Source organism: Sceloporus occidentalis, unplaced genomic scaffold (assembly GCF_023333645.1).
Source record: "Sceloporus occidentalis isolate IW3139 unplaced genomic scaffold, rSceOcc1.0.p SCAF_117, whole genome shotgun sequence".
NCBI classification, from domain to species: domain Eukaryota; kingdom Metazoa; phylum Chordata; class Lepidosauria; order Squamata; family Phrynosomatidae; genus Sceloporus; species Sceloporus occidentalis.
Genome location: NW_028317097.1, coordinates 2,739,516 through 2,755,685, shown reverse-complemented (window position 1 = coordinate 2,755,685; position 16,170 = coordinate 2,739,516). Strand labels below are relative to the sequence as shown.

General features: G+C 41.1%; 2 protein-coding genes across 5 annotated transcripts in view; both read left to right on the top strand.

Annotated features, from left to right (window-relative positions):
* Positions 1–997, top strand: part of LOC149282413 (protein unc-80 homolog) — a 67,494-nt gene extending 66,497 nt beyond the window's left edge. The window contains 1 exon segment of the mRNA XM_089498243.1: positions 738–997. Within this exon segment, the coding sequence (XP_089354369.1) occupies positions 738–997 (260 nt within the window).
* Positions 998–5,801: 4,804 nt separating this feature from the next.
* On the top strand, positions 5,802–16,060 carry LOC149282412 (ribulose-phosphate 3-epimerase-like). Of its 4 annotated transcripts, none has more exons than XM_089498251.1 (6): positions 5,802–5,923; positions 13,222–13,301; positions 13,425–13,564; positions 13,719–13,853; positions 14,228–14,314; positions 15,938–16,060. In XM_089498251.1, exons 1-6 carry the CDS (start codon positions 5,802–5,804, stop codon positions 16,058–16,060), a joined length of 687 nt encoding a protein of 228 aa, XP_089354377.1. The 4 variants fall into 4 exon arrangements, with proteins under 4 accessions (XP_089354377.1, XP_089354378.1, XP_089354376.1 ...); XM_089498252.1 differs by having other exon boundaries at positions 13,425–13,615; positions 13,719–13,748; XM_089498250.1 differs by having other exon boundaries at positions 13,425–13,615.
* Positions 16,061–16,170: the final 110 nt, after the last annotated feature.

Genomic DNA, 16,170 nt, shown 5'->3' with positions numbered 1-16,170 from the left:
GGCACATAGGTGACACACATACACTAACCAATCAGGGCCAACGTGTTGACCACTAGACACAGAAAGGATCCTAAGAGAAAGAATTGTATGAACACATGGCTACATCTTATCTCTTGCTAAATGCTCCCTGTGGCTATATTTTTGGAAATAAAGGATAAACCATTGTTGGTCAGTCAGAGCTACCCTAGGGTAACATGTGTCACTCTCCCCAGGCCAATGTATATAACCGTACTATGACCCACCTTTGTCTTCATAGATGCAGTGTGCAACATCATCAATCCGTAGCAAGCAGATGATCCACCATTAGCATTTCCCTAGTATGGTTTATATAAATCTTTGTTTGCAGGGATGATGGCTACCTCAAAATAAATTCAATTTGTGTTCAATATTTTAACCTCCTAAATGTTTCTGCATTGGTTGCCATTATTATTTTTTTTAAAGTGGCATCAAATTGGGAAAAAATGGTAGGGTCATACATTGTATTAACCAATAAGAAAGCAACTATTTCTTCCAATGCACCCCTACTCTGTTACAGACTATAGTGAGGCTATTACAGCTGTCAATTTCAATATCAACATGTCTGCTGTAGATTAATAATTAATCAGAAATAGATTGTGTTGTTCACATGCTTGTGGTTGACATCTACATGTTAATTTGGTGAGAAACTTTGACTTTAGGGTACTTTTTAACTGCATTGTCTTGGTGACCTCATTGATGATTTGATTTATTCCAGAGAGGGGGCCACTTCCTGGTGAAGGAGGTCATTGATCCCAACAGACTGGCAACCCCAACTTTACATAGTTCCCCAGCCTCCCATCTTTCAGACCCCGAAGACTTTGAAGGCCTGGAGACTAGCAGCCTTCTTCAGTATGGAGACACTGTTCTACACATCACAGAAGATAACGGAATGGAGAACCCTCTCGTCTCAAGACACTTTAACTTCTCCCATATTGAGTTGGGGGAGACAGATATTGACCTGGATGAGTCTCATGTGTAATACCGAGAGTTTAAAAGCTGCCTATGCTTAGACTGGTATGTTCTCACTAGCGTGTAAAAAGGCTCATTTGTTAGGCTGCTTCACCTGCACAGAGCACTTAATGTTCTTTTCCTGTGATGACTGCTGTGGCCTCGATGCTGTGCTTTTTTGGCGTGACCAGTTCAAATATGTCAAATTGGCTACCTTGTTTAAGGCCAAAAAAGTAGGTGGTCAGTGTTAATGTGCTCCTGATAGATTCCTAGAGATTTTGAGAATTTTAGAGAATTTTGTGTGAATTTATCCATCTCATTACTGCCACAAAAAATAAGTGTGCATAATCTGCTGTGGATTATAGTACCTAGAATCCACAATGGTGACATGGTGGGGGTTGTAATCCGCAACCGCTTTAGTGCTTTCCCCCCTTTTTCTTCCTGCTTTTGGACCTGGGGCTGTCCCTGTTACTGTGAGAATTAGATACAAACGCTGCTTTCCACTTTGTTTGAGGCCTTACCGGTGCCTTGCAGAGTACAATGTGCGTGGCGTTCCCTTGGCTCACTGTACTTGTTTTTCCATATTGTTGCGTCTTGGTGTTTTTTCTGTACTGTTTCCAAAAAGAATTATTTTGTTGTGGAACAATATTACTTGCAACATCAGCAACGTTACATGTTTGTTGTGTCTGCGAACCAGTTTTCAGCAAAAAGATAAAAGCTAAAGAAAGCAGCTGCAGGCTTGTGAATTCATTCTTTCTGCTTCCAGCTCATCTGTGCAGTTTTCAGAGGAATCCCTAAGACTCCTCCGTGTCTGCTTTTTGTATCTGGCTTAATATTGTCTCATGTCCAGTAAGACTCCTTTTCACATACTATAATGTAAATGTTTGGCCTTTAAAGCCTTCTTTAAGAAGATACACTCTGCGGAGATGTTTTGGTGAAATGTGACATGGCTTAGGCCAGCTAAGTTTTGACTCTTTCACTACAATAAAGACAATGGACCTCTCATTTATGGAATAAAAGATCTTGGCTTGCTGAGGCCTAGTTGATATCTAAGTTCATTTTCTACCTGAGCACACAAATATACACATAGTGGTATTTTCTGGCCTATGCCGGCAACCCCTCTTCCACAAAACTGGGAGCCAACCAGGCTTCCTATGGCACAGCCTGTAACCGTTCTAGATTTGATCCAGTCTGCAAAGCCATACAAATGAAATGCGACTTATAGGAAAAAAAAATAAGGTGGTTTCTGTTTTGTTCTCTATCGCCAATAAATATATATTTATATTGTTATATAAAAATATAAATGTATGTGTGTTCTGATGGGGTTTATTGTATGAAGGTGTAAAAAAAATCTATATGTGAAAAATAGATGTATAAAAAAATAAATACCTATTTAAAAAGAAAACAAGGTTTTGGTGTTGTGTTGGACTCGCGTTGCACGGTCTGAGCTGTGTCCTTACAAATTCTCAGACGCTGCTCTTTACTGGAGGGACAATAGTATTTTATCTTTGCATTTAGTTTCTTCTCCACTACGCTTTTCATTGCTGTACCTGCTTGGGCTCCCCTTTCATGAAATTTTCATGCGCTAATGACACACACGTCTACATCTCCTTTCCCATTTCTTCGTTTTTCATACAACACAAGGATACAAAAAACAATGTTGTAAGCGTAAGGCCTGGGGTTCTGCGGGGGGGGGGGCAAATGTTACTTTAAATCCAACTACACTGCTTATTGGAATTGGGGGCATCTACAATGTCAGCCAAAGGTTGGCCGAGAATCCAGGTGTAGTTAGGCTGAGCCGTTGCGTTAATACTTTGTGTCACAAATAATTTGTTAATGGTTAGAAAATGATACATACTTTAGATTCACAACTGTTTACAATTACACATTGATTCACTGCGACAATAAAACAAGCTTTGTGGTTGTAGGAACACATAAAAAAGAGGAAGAATAAGCGTGTTTTAATATTAATGGCAACTAAAACCAGCTCCACATTTAGGGAGATCAGTTTATGTCAGGTGTGATAGCCATAGCTGTATTCTTCAACCAATCTTATAATTCCCTCGTGTTAATCTTTAATCATGAAGTTACATCAACTAAGAAATGCCAAGGATTCCACCCGCTAATCAATTCCATTTGACTTTGATTATGAATAGAATTTGGGTTTTATTAACTAACCAAAAGGCTTTACTAGAAACATCTGGAATCTGCTGGTGCTTTATACATAAAACATGATGTAAAATCCAAAAATTGTTTATTTCGGGCATTCGCCATCACACGTAATCTCAAATTCTGTAACTCCTTATTAAGGAGAGACTTGTTGGAGCAAATGTACTAATTGTACAAAGAGTTGTAGAATAATGACAGCATACTAGGAAAGATTGTTCCTTTCTTTTTAATTAAAGTTTCAAATATGAGTTTATAAAGATATATTATCAGTGAGACCTCTTTAACCCCTTGATGACAATTGCCGGTCCGGGCACGTCACCGAAAATCGTGACGATTATGACAATTGACGTGCCAGGACCGGCACGTCTTTAAACGGGTGAAAAAATCGATCCGTGATCGATTTTTTCACTCAAACGGTGTTGCTCTAATGCCTCGACATCGAGGCATTGAGCAACACCAAAAAAAACATTCCCGGCCCCCCCCGATCGCTCCTAGGAGCAAATAAAAAAACATGTTTGAAAGACTGCACGTCTTTCAAACATGGCGGCGCCCGCCGCCGAAAAACGGGTTTAGGAAGCGATCGCGAGTCGCTTCCTTTGCTTAGCTGGTGTTGCTAAGATGCCTCAGTATCGAGGCATCTTTGCAACACCTGTTTAGCAAAGGAAGCGACTCGCGATCGCTTCCTAAATGCTCAACTTACCTTCCCGGTGCCGGCGTCTTCGAAACACACGCGGTGTTTCAAGATGGCGGCGCCCATCAAGCCGGGGGGCGGAGCCTGCTGTCATCATCGGGGGGGGGGTGTTGCTGGATGTCATGGACATCCAGTGAATAACACCCCTAGTGGTCAGATCACTCATAAGAGTGATCATGATTTGCTAAATCAAAGGCAATGTTTTCTAAACATTGCCTTTGATCAGTATTGGATCTGCCTCCCTCCTTCACTTGTTTCTAGTGAGGGAGAGAGACAGATCGGTGTGTTTTCTGGTATTTCAGGTATTCTCTAATAAAAAAATATATATATATTGATCCAAAGGCTCTTATAAGAGCCACCCATATAATATTAACCCCTTCATTGCCATTGATCACTGCATAAACAGTGATCTTGCATAGTAGCAATTGTTTTTGGGGTTTTATTTTTTTTTACATATTTTTTTTACTTTTTTTTTTTAGTTTTTATTATAGCCAAGCATTTTTCTTTACCCAGATGTAAAATTCCTACTGAATTTGAATTGCTCATGTTCCAAATGTGGCCCTTTTGCCCCCAAACAATCTGACAAACCCATGCATGTGGGGTATCAATGTACTCAGGAGATGTTGCTGAACACATATCGGGGTGTTGTGTGACAGCAACATATACCAGGAGCTGTAATTTCACACCTGAAGTACAAAGTATGTGAAAAAAACACCAAAAACAATTACTATCACAAACTTTGACAAGGGTTGGTGGTAGGATTTGTGCATGGAAAGGGTTAAACTATCAGCATCTAAAATACCCTGGGGTGTCTAGTTTTCAAAAATATATGGTTTGGTGGGGTAAATTTAATTTGCTGGCTTCAAAGATGCCCCAAATACCACATAGAGACAGAATTACCAGATTCAGAGAAAAATGGTTTTGAAGTAGCAAAACTCTACTTGTACTTATTGCCCCATAACGTGTAGAAGAAAGCAAAAAAACATAAAAACATTGGGTATTTCTAAACTCGGGACAAATAGTAGAATCTATTTAGCAGGTTTTTTCAGTAGTTTTTTATGATGAATAAAAGATTTTTCAAATAAAAGTGAGAAAATGTATTTTATTATTTTTATTATAGGAAATTACATCATATGAAAAAAAATATGGTGTCTGAAGAAAGCCCTTCTTGTCCTGAAAAAAACAATATATAACTTGTGTGGGTTTAGTAAATGGGTTAAGAGAAAACTACAGCTAAACACAAACACCGCAGAAACGATAAAACAGCCATTGTCACGAAGGGTACAAAAAATAGAATCAGCCTTTGTCACGAAGGGGTTAAAGTCCTGTGACCCGGAGAACTGGCGCTTCTCCCGGAGTCTCTGGGCAAAAGCCGGAAAGTTCTCAGGTATCCCCTCCAGAGGACCCTCCTGCGGACTCCTGTCATCTCTCCCATTAGTAAATTGATCCAAATATCATTTTCCAATGACAGGCGCACCTTAAGGAAACCTTTTACATTTCATGTCGGTTACCTCAGCAAACCCCCAAATTTGCTCCAGTGTAAGAGGAAAATTCCCTGAAAAAAAATCAAGAGATTCCTTTAACTGGGAACCCCACAAATTTATAAAACTTTATAAAACATGGATGCGTCCCTTCCCGGCTCCTCAAAACCCCCTCTGACTCCCAAATTCTGAATTCATCTGTCCATGTAGACAAGAAGAAAGAAGAATCTATGAATACGTAACCCAGCTCCGCGGACATCGAGCTGCCTCCGCACAGGGGGACGCGTTCCGTGACCCCTCAGCATACAGAGTATGGAGCCCTAGAACACTCCGCTTCTCCTGACAGCACTGGGTTATGGTGCATGACGGGTAATGTAGTCCCTTGTCCTCGCTAAGTGTAACAAGCCCCGCCCATTGAAGCGACGTTTCCCCTAACGCCTTGCGGCTGCCGGAGGAAGCGTTCTGTGTCTGCAGCGGAGAAACCGTCTTCCGTCATGTCGCCTGCCTGCAAGATCGGACCGTCCATCCTGAACAGTGACCTGTCCCGCCTGGCTGCGGAGTGTGACCGCATGCTGCAGGCGGGCGCCGACTACCTGCATCTGGACGTTATGGACGGGTAAGGGCCCGAGTGCAGGGGGCTTAGACCCTGCGAGTGTGATCTGCTCGTGAGACTGGACATGTGGTTGCCCCGAGTTCAGTACATGCCGTGTACACACGTGTGCGCAACACTCCTTACATTACTACGCTGAACTGTATGTTAATGAGAAAAAAATACCATAATTTTTTCAGGGGTTGGTTATATCTGTATATATTTACTGGAGTCAAGCTATCAGACAGTTTCAAATCAGTGGTCATGCCATCAGACGCTTTTTCTTAAGATTAGCAAAAGGTGCCTTAGACCTGGAAATGTGATAATAATCATATAATGTTACAATTTTTAGTGGATTTTGCAGAGTTCTAACACAAATATATCTCCCTGCAAAATAAGATACGTTTATTAAACAAATTAATTTGCTCATTTCTAGCAAATTACCTTTTATAACATTTCTGCATATATTACAAAATTCCACCGTTGGACCAACACATTTACACTGCACATATCTCACACACACACCCCTATATAATATCTTACAATATGGTGCATTTTTACTGTGGAAATTTAAAGATATAGCACCCCAAATAGCAGTGCGGTACATGATAAATGTCATATTTCAACATTCTACATGGAATTAAAAAAAATTCCCCCATTGGACCAATACAGTTACACTGCAGATATCTCAAACACATGCCCCTCTATTATTTCTGAGAATATGGTGCATTTTTACTGTGGAAATTTAAAGCTATAGCGCCCCAAATATCATGCCAGTAGACAGCAACTGGCATTTTTCAGCATTCTACAGAGGGTTAAAAAAAATTCCCCCATTGGACCAATACAGTTACACTGCAGATATCTCAAACACATGCCCCTCTATTATTTCTGAGAATATGGTGCATTTTTACTGTGGAAATATAAAGCTATAGTGCCCCAAATATCATCCCAGTAGACAGCAACTCGCATTTTTCAGCATTCTACAGAGGGTTAAAAAAAAATTCCCCATTGGACCAATACAGTTACACTGCACATATCTCAAACACAACCCCCTCTATTATTTCTGAGAATATGGTGCATTTTTACTGTGGAAATTTAAAGCTATAGCGCCCCAAATATCATCCCAGGAGACAGCAACTGGCATTTTTCAGCATTCTACAGAGGGTTAAAAAAAAAATCCCCCATTGGACCAATACAGTTACACTGCACATATCTCAAACACAACCCCCTCTATTATTTCTGAGAATATGGTGCATTTTTACTGTGGAAATTTAAAGCTATAGCGCCCCAATTATTAGCCCAATACATAGCAAATGGGATTTTTTAAAAATCTACAGGGGTTAAAAAAAAATCCCCCATTGGACCAATACAGTTACACTGCAGATATCTCAAACACATGCCCCTCTATTATTTCTGAGAATATGGTGCATTTTTACTGTGGAAAATTAAAGCTATAGCGCCCCAAATATCATCCCAGTAGACAGCAACTGGGATTTTTCAGCATTCTACAGAGGGTTAAAATAAATTCCCCCATTGGACCAATACAGTTACACTGCAGATATCTCAAACACATGCCCCTCTACTATTTCTGAGAATATGGTGCATTTTTACTGCGGAAATTTAAAGCTATAGCGCCCCAAATATCAGCCCAGTAGACAGCAACCGTCATTTTTCAACATTCTACAGGGGTTTGAAAAAAATTCCCCCAATGGACCAATACAGTTACACTGCAGATATCTCAAACACATGCCCCTCTATTATTTCTGAGAATATGGTGCATTTTTACTGTGGAAATTTAAAGCTATAGCGCCCCAAATATCATCCCAGTAGACAGCAACTGGGATTTTTCAGCATTCTACAGAGGGCTAAAAAAAATTCCCCCATTGGACCAATACAGTTACACTGCAGATATCTCAAACACATGCCCCTCTATTATTTCTGAGAATATGGTGCATTTTTACTGTGGAAATTTAAAGCTATAGCGCCCCAAATATCATGCCAGTAGACAGCAACTGGCATTTTTCAGCATTCTACAGAGGGTTAAAAAAAATTCCCCCATTGGACCAATACAGTTACACTGCAGATATCTTAAACACAACCCCCTCTATTATTTCTGAGAGTATGGTGCATTTTTACTGTGGAAATTTAAAGCTATAGCGCCCCAAATATCATCCCAGTAGACAGCAACTGGCATTTTTCAGCATTCTACAGAGGGTTAAAAAAAATTCCCCCATTGGACCAATACAGTTACACTGCAGATAACTCAAACACATGCCCCTCTATTATTTCTGAGAGTATGGTGCATTTTTACTGTGGAAATTTAAAGCTATAGCGCCCCAAATATCATCCCAGTAGACAGCAACTGGCATTTTTCAGCATTCTACAGAGGGTTAAAAAAAAATTCCCCATTGGACCAATACAGTTACACTGCACATATCTCAAACACAACCCCCTCTATTATTTCTGAGAATATGGTGCATTTTTACTGTGGAAATTTAAAGCTATAGCGCCCCAAATATCATCCCAGTAGACATCAACTGGCATTTTTCAGCATTCTACAGAGGGTTAAAAAAAATTCCCCCATTGGACCAATACAGTTACACTGCAGATATCTCAAACACATGCCCCTCTATTATTTCTGAGAATATGGTGCATTTTTACTGTGGAAACTTAAAGCTATAGCACCCCAAATATCATCCCAGTAGACAGCAACTGGCATTTTTCAGCATTCTACAGAGGGTTAAAAAAAATTCCCCCATTGGACCAATACAGTTACACTGCAGATATCTCAAACACATGCCCCTCTATTATTTCTGAGAATATGGTGCATTTTTACTGTGGAAATTTAAAGCTATAGCGCCCCAAACATCAGCCCAGTAGACAGCAACTGGCATTTTTCAACATTCTACAGAGGGTTAAAAAAAATTCCCCCATTGGACCAATATATTTACACTGCACATATCTCAAGCACACCCCCTTCTATTATTTCTGAGAATATGGTGCATTTTTACTGTGAAAATTTAAAGCTATAGCGCCCCAAATATTAGCCCAATACATAGCAAATAGGATTTTTTTTAAATCTACAGGGGTTAAAAAAAAATTCCCCATTGGACCAATACAGTTACACTGCAGATATCTCAAACACATGCCCCTCTATTATTTCTGAGAATATGGTGCATTTTTACTGTGGAAATTTAAAGCTATAGCGCCCCAAAAATCATCCCAGTAGACAGCAACTGGCATTTTTCAGCATTCTACAGAGGGTTAAAAATAATTCCCCATTGGACCAATACAGTTACACTGCACATATCTCAAACACAACCCCCTCTATTATTTCTGAGAATATGGTGCATTTTTACTGTGGAAATTTAAAGCTATAGCGCCCCAAATATCATCCCAGTAGACAGCAACTGGCATTTTTCAGCATTCTACAGAGAAATCTGTCTTTGAGAAATCTGCAGTGTAACTTTATTGGTCCAATGGGGGAATTTTTTTTAACCCCTGTAGATTTTTTAAAAATCCCTTTTGCTATGTATTGGGCTAATAATTGGGGCGCTATAGCTTTAAATTTCCACATTAAAAATGCACCATATTCTCAGAAATAATAGAGGGGCATGTGTTTGAGATATCTGCAGTGTAACTGTATTGGTCCAATGGGGGAATTTATTTTAACCCTCTGTAGAATGCTGAAAAATGCCAGTTGATGTCTACTGGGATGATATTTGGGGCACTATAGCTTTAAATTTCCACAGTAAAAATGCACCATATTCTCAGAAATAATAGAGGGGGTTGTGTTTGAGATATGTGCAGTGTAACTGTATTGGTCCAATGGGGAATTTTTTTTTAACCCTCTGTAGAATGCTGAAAAATGCCAGTTGCTGTCTACTGGGATGATATTTGGGGCGCTATAGCTTTAAATTTCCACAGTAAAAATGCACCATATTCTCAGAAATAATAGAAGGGGGTGTGCTTGAGATATGTGCAGTGTAAATATATTGGTCCAATGGGGGAATTTTTTTTAACCCTCTGTAGAATGTTGAAAAATGCCAGTTGCTGTCTACTGGGCTGATGTTTGGGGCGCTATAGCTTTAAATTTCCACAGTAAAAATGCACCATATTCTCAGAAATAATAGAGGGGCATGTGTTTGAGATATCTGCAGTGTAACTGTATTGGTCCAATGGGGGAATTTTTTTTAGCCCTCTGTAGAATGCTGAAAAATCCCAGTTGCTGTCTACTGGGATGATATTTGGGGCGCTATAGCTTTAAATTTCCACAGTAAAAATGCACCATATTCTCAGAAATAATACAGGGGCATGTGTTTGAGATATCTGCAGTGTAACTGTATTGGTCCAATGGGGGAATTTTTTTCAAACCCCTGTAGAATGTTGAAAAATGACGGTTGCTGTCTACTGGGCTGATATTTGGGGCGCTATAGCTTTAAATTTCCGCAGTAAAAATGCACCATATTCTCAGAAATAGTAAAGGGGAATGTGTTTGAGATATCTGCAGTGTAACTGTATTGGTCCAATGGGGGAATTTTTTTTAACCCCTGTAGATTAAAAAAAAATCCTATTTGCTATGTATTGGGCTAATATTTGGGGCGCTATAGCTTTAAATTTTCACAGTAAAAATGCACCATATTCTCAGAAATAATAGAAGGGGGTGTGCTTGAGATATGTGCAGTGTAAATATATTGGTCCAATGGGGGAATTTTTTTAACCCTCTGTAGAATGTTGAAAAATGCCAGTTGCTGTCTACTGGGCTGATGTTTGGGGCGCTATAGCGTTAAATTTCCACAGTAAAAATGCACCATGTTCTCAGAAATAATAGAGGGGCATGTGTTTGAGATATCTGCAGTGTAACTGTATTGGTCCAATGGGGGAATTTTTTTTAGCCCTCTGTAGAATGCTGAAAAATCCCAGTTGCTGTCTACTGGGATGATATTTTGGGCGCTATAGCTTTAAATTTCCCCTGTAAAAATGCACCATATTCTCAGAAATAATAGAGGGGCATGTGTTTGAGATATCTGCAGTGTAACTGTATTGGTCCATTGGGGGAATTTTTTTCAAACCCCTGTAGAATGTTGAAAAATCCCAGTTGCTGTCTACTGGGCTGATATTTGGGGCGCTATAGCTTTAAATTTCCACAGTAAAAATGCACCATATTCTCAGAAATAATAGAGGGGGTTGTGTTTGAGATATGTGCAGTGTAACTGTATTGGTCCAATGGGGAATTTTTTTTTAACCCTCTGTAGAATGCTGAAAAATGCGAGTTGCTGTCTACTGGGATGATATTTGGGGCACTATAGCTTTATATTTCCACAGTAAAAATGCACCATATTCTCAGAAATAATAGAGGGGCATGTGTTTGAGATATCTGCAGTGTAACTGTATTGGTCCAATGGGGGAATTTTTTTTAACCCTCTGTAGAATGCTGAAAAATGCCAGTTGCTGTCTACTGGCATGATATTTGGGGCGCTATAGCTTTAAATTTCCACAGTAAAAATGCACCATATTCTCAGAAATAATAGAGGGGCATGTGTTTGAGATATCTGCAGTGTAACTGTATTGGTCCAATGGGGGAATTTTTTTTAATTCCATGTAGAATGTTGAAATATGACATTTATCATGTACCGCACTGCTATTTGGGGTGCTATATCTTTAAATTTCCACAGTAAAAATGCACCATATTGTAAGATATTATATAGGGGTGTGTGTGTGAGATATGTGCAGTGTAAATGTGTTGGTCCAACGGTCGAATTTTGTAATAGATGCAGAAATGTTATAAAAGGTAATTTGCTAGAAATGAGCGGATATTTACCTTTAATTTGTTTAATAAACGTATCTAATTTTGCAGGGAGATATATTTGTGTGAGAACTCTGCAAAATCCACTAAAAATTGTAACATTATATGATTATTATCACATTTCCAGGTCTAAGGCACCTTTTGCTAATCTTAAGAAAAAAGCGTCTGATGGCATGACCACTGATTTGAAACTGTCTGATAGCTTGACTCCAGTATATATTTGTACCCTGTAAATGATGGCACTATATGCATTATATATATATGTATATATATATGTATATATATATATATTAAGGAATTACCTTGGCTATGGAGGCATTCGTTACTTTAGTTGCCCCATCTGTAGCTGTGCCAATAGCTAAATAAGTCTTTATCTTATAAATACTCCTGTAAATATAACGCTCCCTTCTTTCCCCTCCCTGTGATCCGCAAGAACGCACTTAGAAATTGTCCCTGATTTACATTTGGCTGATCGGAGGCATTCAAACCGCTGCCACTTAAATGCCAATAAAACGATATTATTTTACTTTAAGATTAAATATTGGGTGCCGACCAGTAAGAATGTTGCTGTTTTGCAACTTTAGAAAGTTGAGTAAGAATGGATATTGCTGTATTAGCCCAAGGAGGAAACGGAAACTTTAGTTGATGCTGTTTATTGGGCCGATGTAAAAAAAGTAGTAAAATCAAATTTTTTAGGACCTCAGAGGTCTCTTCTTCAGATGGAAATGTTAAATTGTTTATATATTTTAAGAGAGAACATTGAAAGGCATATGTTTTGTTAAATGGCAAATCACGGCTTCTGATCTGATATTGTGGTTTGGCTCAAACGGCTACATGACTGTCACACAAATAAACAAATAGAGAATGTTTTGGGCCGTGGTGTAATCGTGTCCGTTTTTATTGCATAAGATGTGCAATACGTTGTAGAAGTCCCGGGGTCTGCGCACGGAAGAATGGATAGTAAAGTACTATTTTCTCTTCGCAAGAAAGAAGAAATAAAAAAAAAAAAAAAGAAGAAACCCTCACCTGGCACAATGGGAGTGCTTGTCGCACATGCGCACAGAGAACTGCATAGACCGCTGCCCGTAGCGTTTGGCGAGCCAGCGTTGGAGCTGAGTATATCGTGTGCATGGAGAATAGCTGCTGAAGGGGCAAATGCATATGGTGGGCTTCTGGAGAAACCCCCCCCCACGCTAACATTTAAAGGGACCCTGCAGCTGTCATGGGTGTTAAAGTGCTTGTGGGGCAGGAGTGTCCCTTTAAGTCTGAGAATGACTCCGCTTCTGTACCGTTGTCAGACCCCCTTGTGGCGGAAAGCATATAGTGACTTTGGAGGAGCTTTGGGACATTTGACCTTATGGGAATGATCTGTTCAGTGCTGTACATACTGACAGACTCCCTATTTGAGTTCAATGTACATTATTATTGATGCATATCCTCGCATGGTATTCTGCTGCGCTCTGTAACAGGCACGTGGCTTACACAGGACAGCAGTTCATACGCTTGCGTTCTGTTGCAGGCACTTTGTTCCTAATATCACCTTTGGACACCCGGTGGTAGAATGTCTACGGAAGCAACTGGGCAAAGACCCGTTTTTTGGTAAGCAGTCCAGAGCCTGAAGTCCTGACTGCTCAACTGGGGCAGCATTTTATGCAACATCTTTTTGTATGAGTTTAGGAATCGCGTATTTAATATGTATTCCTGGGACCCTCTTCCCAACAGACATGCACATGATGGTCGCAAATCCAGAGCAGTGGGTGAAACCCATGGCAGCCGCCGGTGCCAACCAGTACACCTTCCACCTGGAAGCCACCAACAACCCCGGAGCCCTGATCAAGGAGATCCGTGAAAGCGGTATGAGGGTAAGCGGCGTGCCACGGACGGCGAGTGGCACTGTAACAGAAGGGTTTGATGTCATATGTAGTTTGGGATAGAAACCATATATAGTCCAGATACACGGGATACTTTTGGCCGCGTCTGGCTTTGTTCGAGGCTGACTCTGTTCTTTTTCTCGAGGTGGGACTTGGTATAAAGCCGAACACTACAGTGGAATACCTTGCGCCGTGGGCTAGTCAGATTGATATGGCCCTCGTTATGACTGTGGAACCAGGTTTCGGGGGCCAGAAGTTTATGGAGGACATGATGCCAAAGGTAACAACTTGTCAGTAAGTGCGTATTATACTATCGTTTCCTTTCTAACGGCGAGGAATTCTCCACGGAGAGCGGTAATAATGCTGTGCGGATTGAACGTGTGGTTTGGGTCAGGAAGTAAAGGATGGAGTGCCTTCCCCCCCCCCCTTTATTAAATAACCATATTTAGACAAAATGCCTTGTGATTTTGCAGCCTGTATAACTGAAAAGGTGGAGGTGCTGTTTTTTTTTTCGCTCTGGCGCACAATACCTCCAGCTCTGATGGGTGGAAGGTGGTTTGGGATAACCAAACGGCAAGGGCTCTAAGAAAGTGTTCAGTTGGCTGTGAATTATAGATGATGATCTGCTGTTCACACGTCACGTTGTGCTTCCAGGTGCATTGGTTAAGGTCGCAGTTCCCTTCACTGGATATAGAAGTGGATGGCGGTGTAGGACCTGAAAACATTCATAGGTGTGCAGAGGTGAGAACAGATTTTATTTTTATTGCCGTCTTCGGCTGGAGGTGTAAACCTTTTTGGGGGGCGAACATAGAAACGTTAACATGTTGATCCTATAAAAGGTATCAACTTCAACTAAAGACTCCATCAATTCTGAAAACAAACTTGTTTCATAGTCCATAAAGTTTTAGATATTTATTTTTCTCCGCTCTGAAAGTGAAATACCGTATTTGCTCGATTATAAGACAAGGTTTTTTTCAGAGCAAATGCTCTGAAAAATACCCCTCGTCTTCTAATCGGGGTCGTCTTCTAATGAGACCTCAAATAGAGGTCTGATTATGAGACTAAGATCCAGATCCCCCGCACCGCTGCAGGGGACCTGGATCCTCCTGTCTCCCCCCCCCCCACACACACACTTACCGGTGCTTCCTGCTGTATTGCCGGGGCAGCGGGTTGACGTCTACGCGATCCGCGTAGACAACGTCCGCTGCAGCCGGAAGGAGGTGTGGCTAGCAGCGGGGGTTGTCTGCGTCCGTCGCGGATACCTTCCCTGACTGTCAGAGATCAGAGTTCCCCGCACCGGTGCGACAGCCGGGGAAGGTATCCGCGACGGACGCAGACAAACCCCCGCTGCCAACTCCACCTCCTTCCGGCTGCAGCGGAAGGAGACGTCAACCCGCTGCCCCGGCAATACAGCAGGAAATTGGAAGCACCGGTAAGTGTGTGCGTGTGCGCGTGTGTGTGTTAAATGGGGGCATAGGGCATTTCTGGAATGCCTTATACCCCTATATGCCACTCTGGCACTTAGGGGGTTAAAAGGCATATTATGGGGCAGAGTGGCATATAGGGAGGTATAAGGCATTTCAGGAGGCAGAGTGGCGTTAAGGGGGCATTTAATAGAGTACTCTGCCTCCTGAAATGCCTTATACCTCCCTATATGCCACTCTGCCCCATAATATGCCTTTTAACCCCCTAAATGCCAGAGTGGCATATAGGGGTATAAGGCATTTGTGGAGGCAGAGTGCTCTATACAATGCCTTTTAACTCCCTTAATGCCACTCGGCCTCCTGGAATGCCTTATACCTCCCTATATGCCACTCTGCCCCATAATATGCATTTTAACCCCCTAAATGCCAGAATGGGATATAGGGGTATAAGGCATTTCTGGAGGCAGAGTGGCACATAGGGGGTCAAAAGGCATACTATGGGGCACAGTGCCATATTGGTGTGGCAAGCCTGGGGGCAGATGTGCGTAACTGGGGGACAGGTTGGAAAATACAAGGAAATAAAAACCAAATTTTTTTTCTCAATCATAGCTTTTATTTAAAAAAATAGTTAATGATTTAACATTTACTGGTAAAACTTTTTTCCTTGAGGGTCGACTTATATTCAGGCTTTTTCTTTTTTTCCTAAGTTAATATTCAGATTTTGGGGGATCGTCTTATAATCAGGGTCGTCTTATAATCGAGCAAATACGGTAAATAGAGATGGTCTGTTCTTTAATCATTTCAATGAATAATGCTGTTCTAGTACTGCTGGATTTTCCTATTGGTGGTTAAATGAATGAACTTGGTCCATGTGGAGTCATTGGTCAAAGGGCTTACCTTTTTATCGGGCCAACATAGAACCGGTTTGTTTTTCTTACAGGCCGGAGCAAATATGATTGTCTCTGGAAGCGCCATCATGAAAAGTGACGATCCCCGCACAGTGATCAGCCTCTTGAGAAATGCATGCTCTGAGGCTGCCCAGAAGCGCTCCTTGGACCGGTGAAACCCGGAGACAAATGTAATCATCCTGGATCCAGTGTCTGGTTTAAGCCATTACACTGGGGAACCATTCCAACACAGACCTGTCCTCGGACCATGGGCCGGGTAGCCTAT

What these genes read in the sequence shown, in the direction of transcription:
- LOC149282412 (XM_089498250.1), top strand. Translation starts at nt 5,802, where the DNA reads ATGTCGCCTGCCTGCAAGATCGGACCGTCCATCCTGAACAGTGACCTG. An exon ending in GGGCAAAGACCCGTTTTTTG is followed by an intron (nt 13,302 to 13,424) that starts GTAAGCAGTCCA and finishes TCTTCCCAACAG; the next exon opens with ACATGCACATGATGGTCGCA. An exon ending in ACATTCATAGGTGTGCAGAG is followed by an intron (nt 14,315 to 15,937) that starts GTGAGAACAGAT and finishes TTTTTCTTACAG; the next exon opens with GCCGGAGCAAATATGATTGT.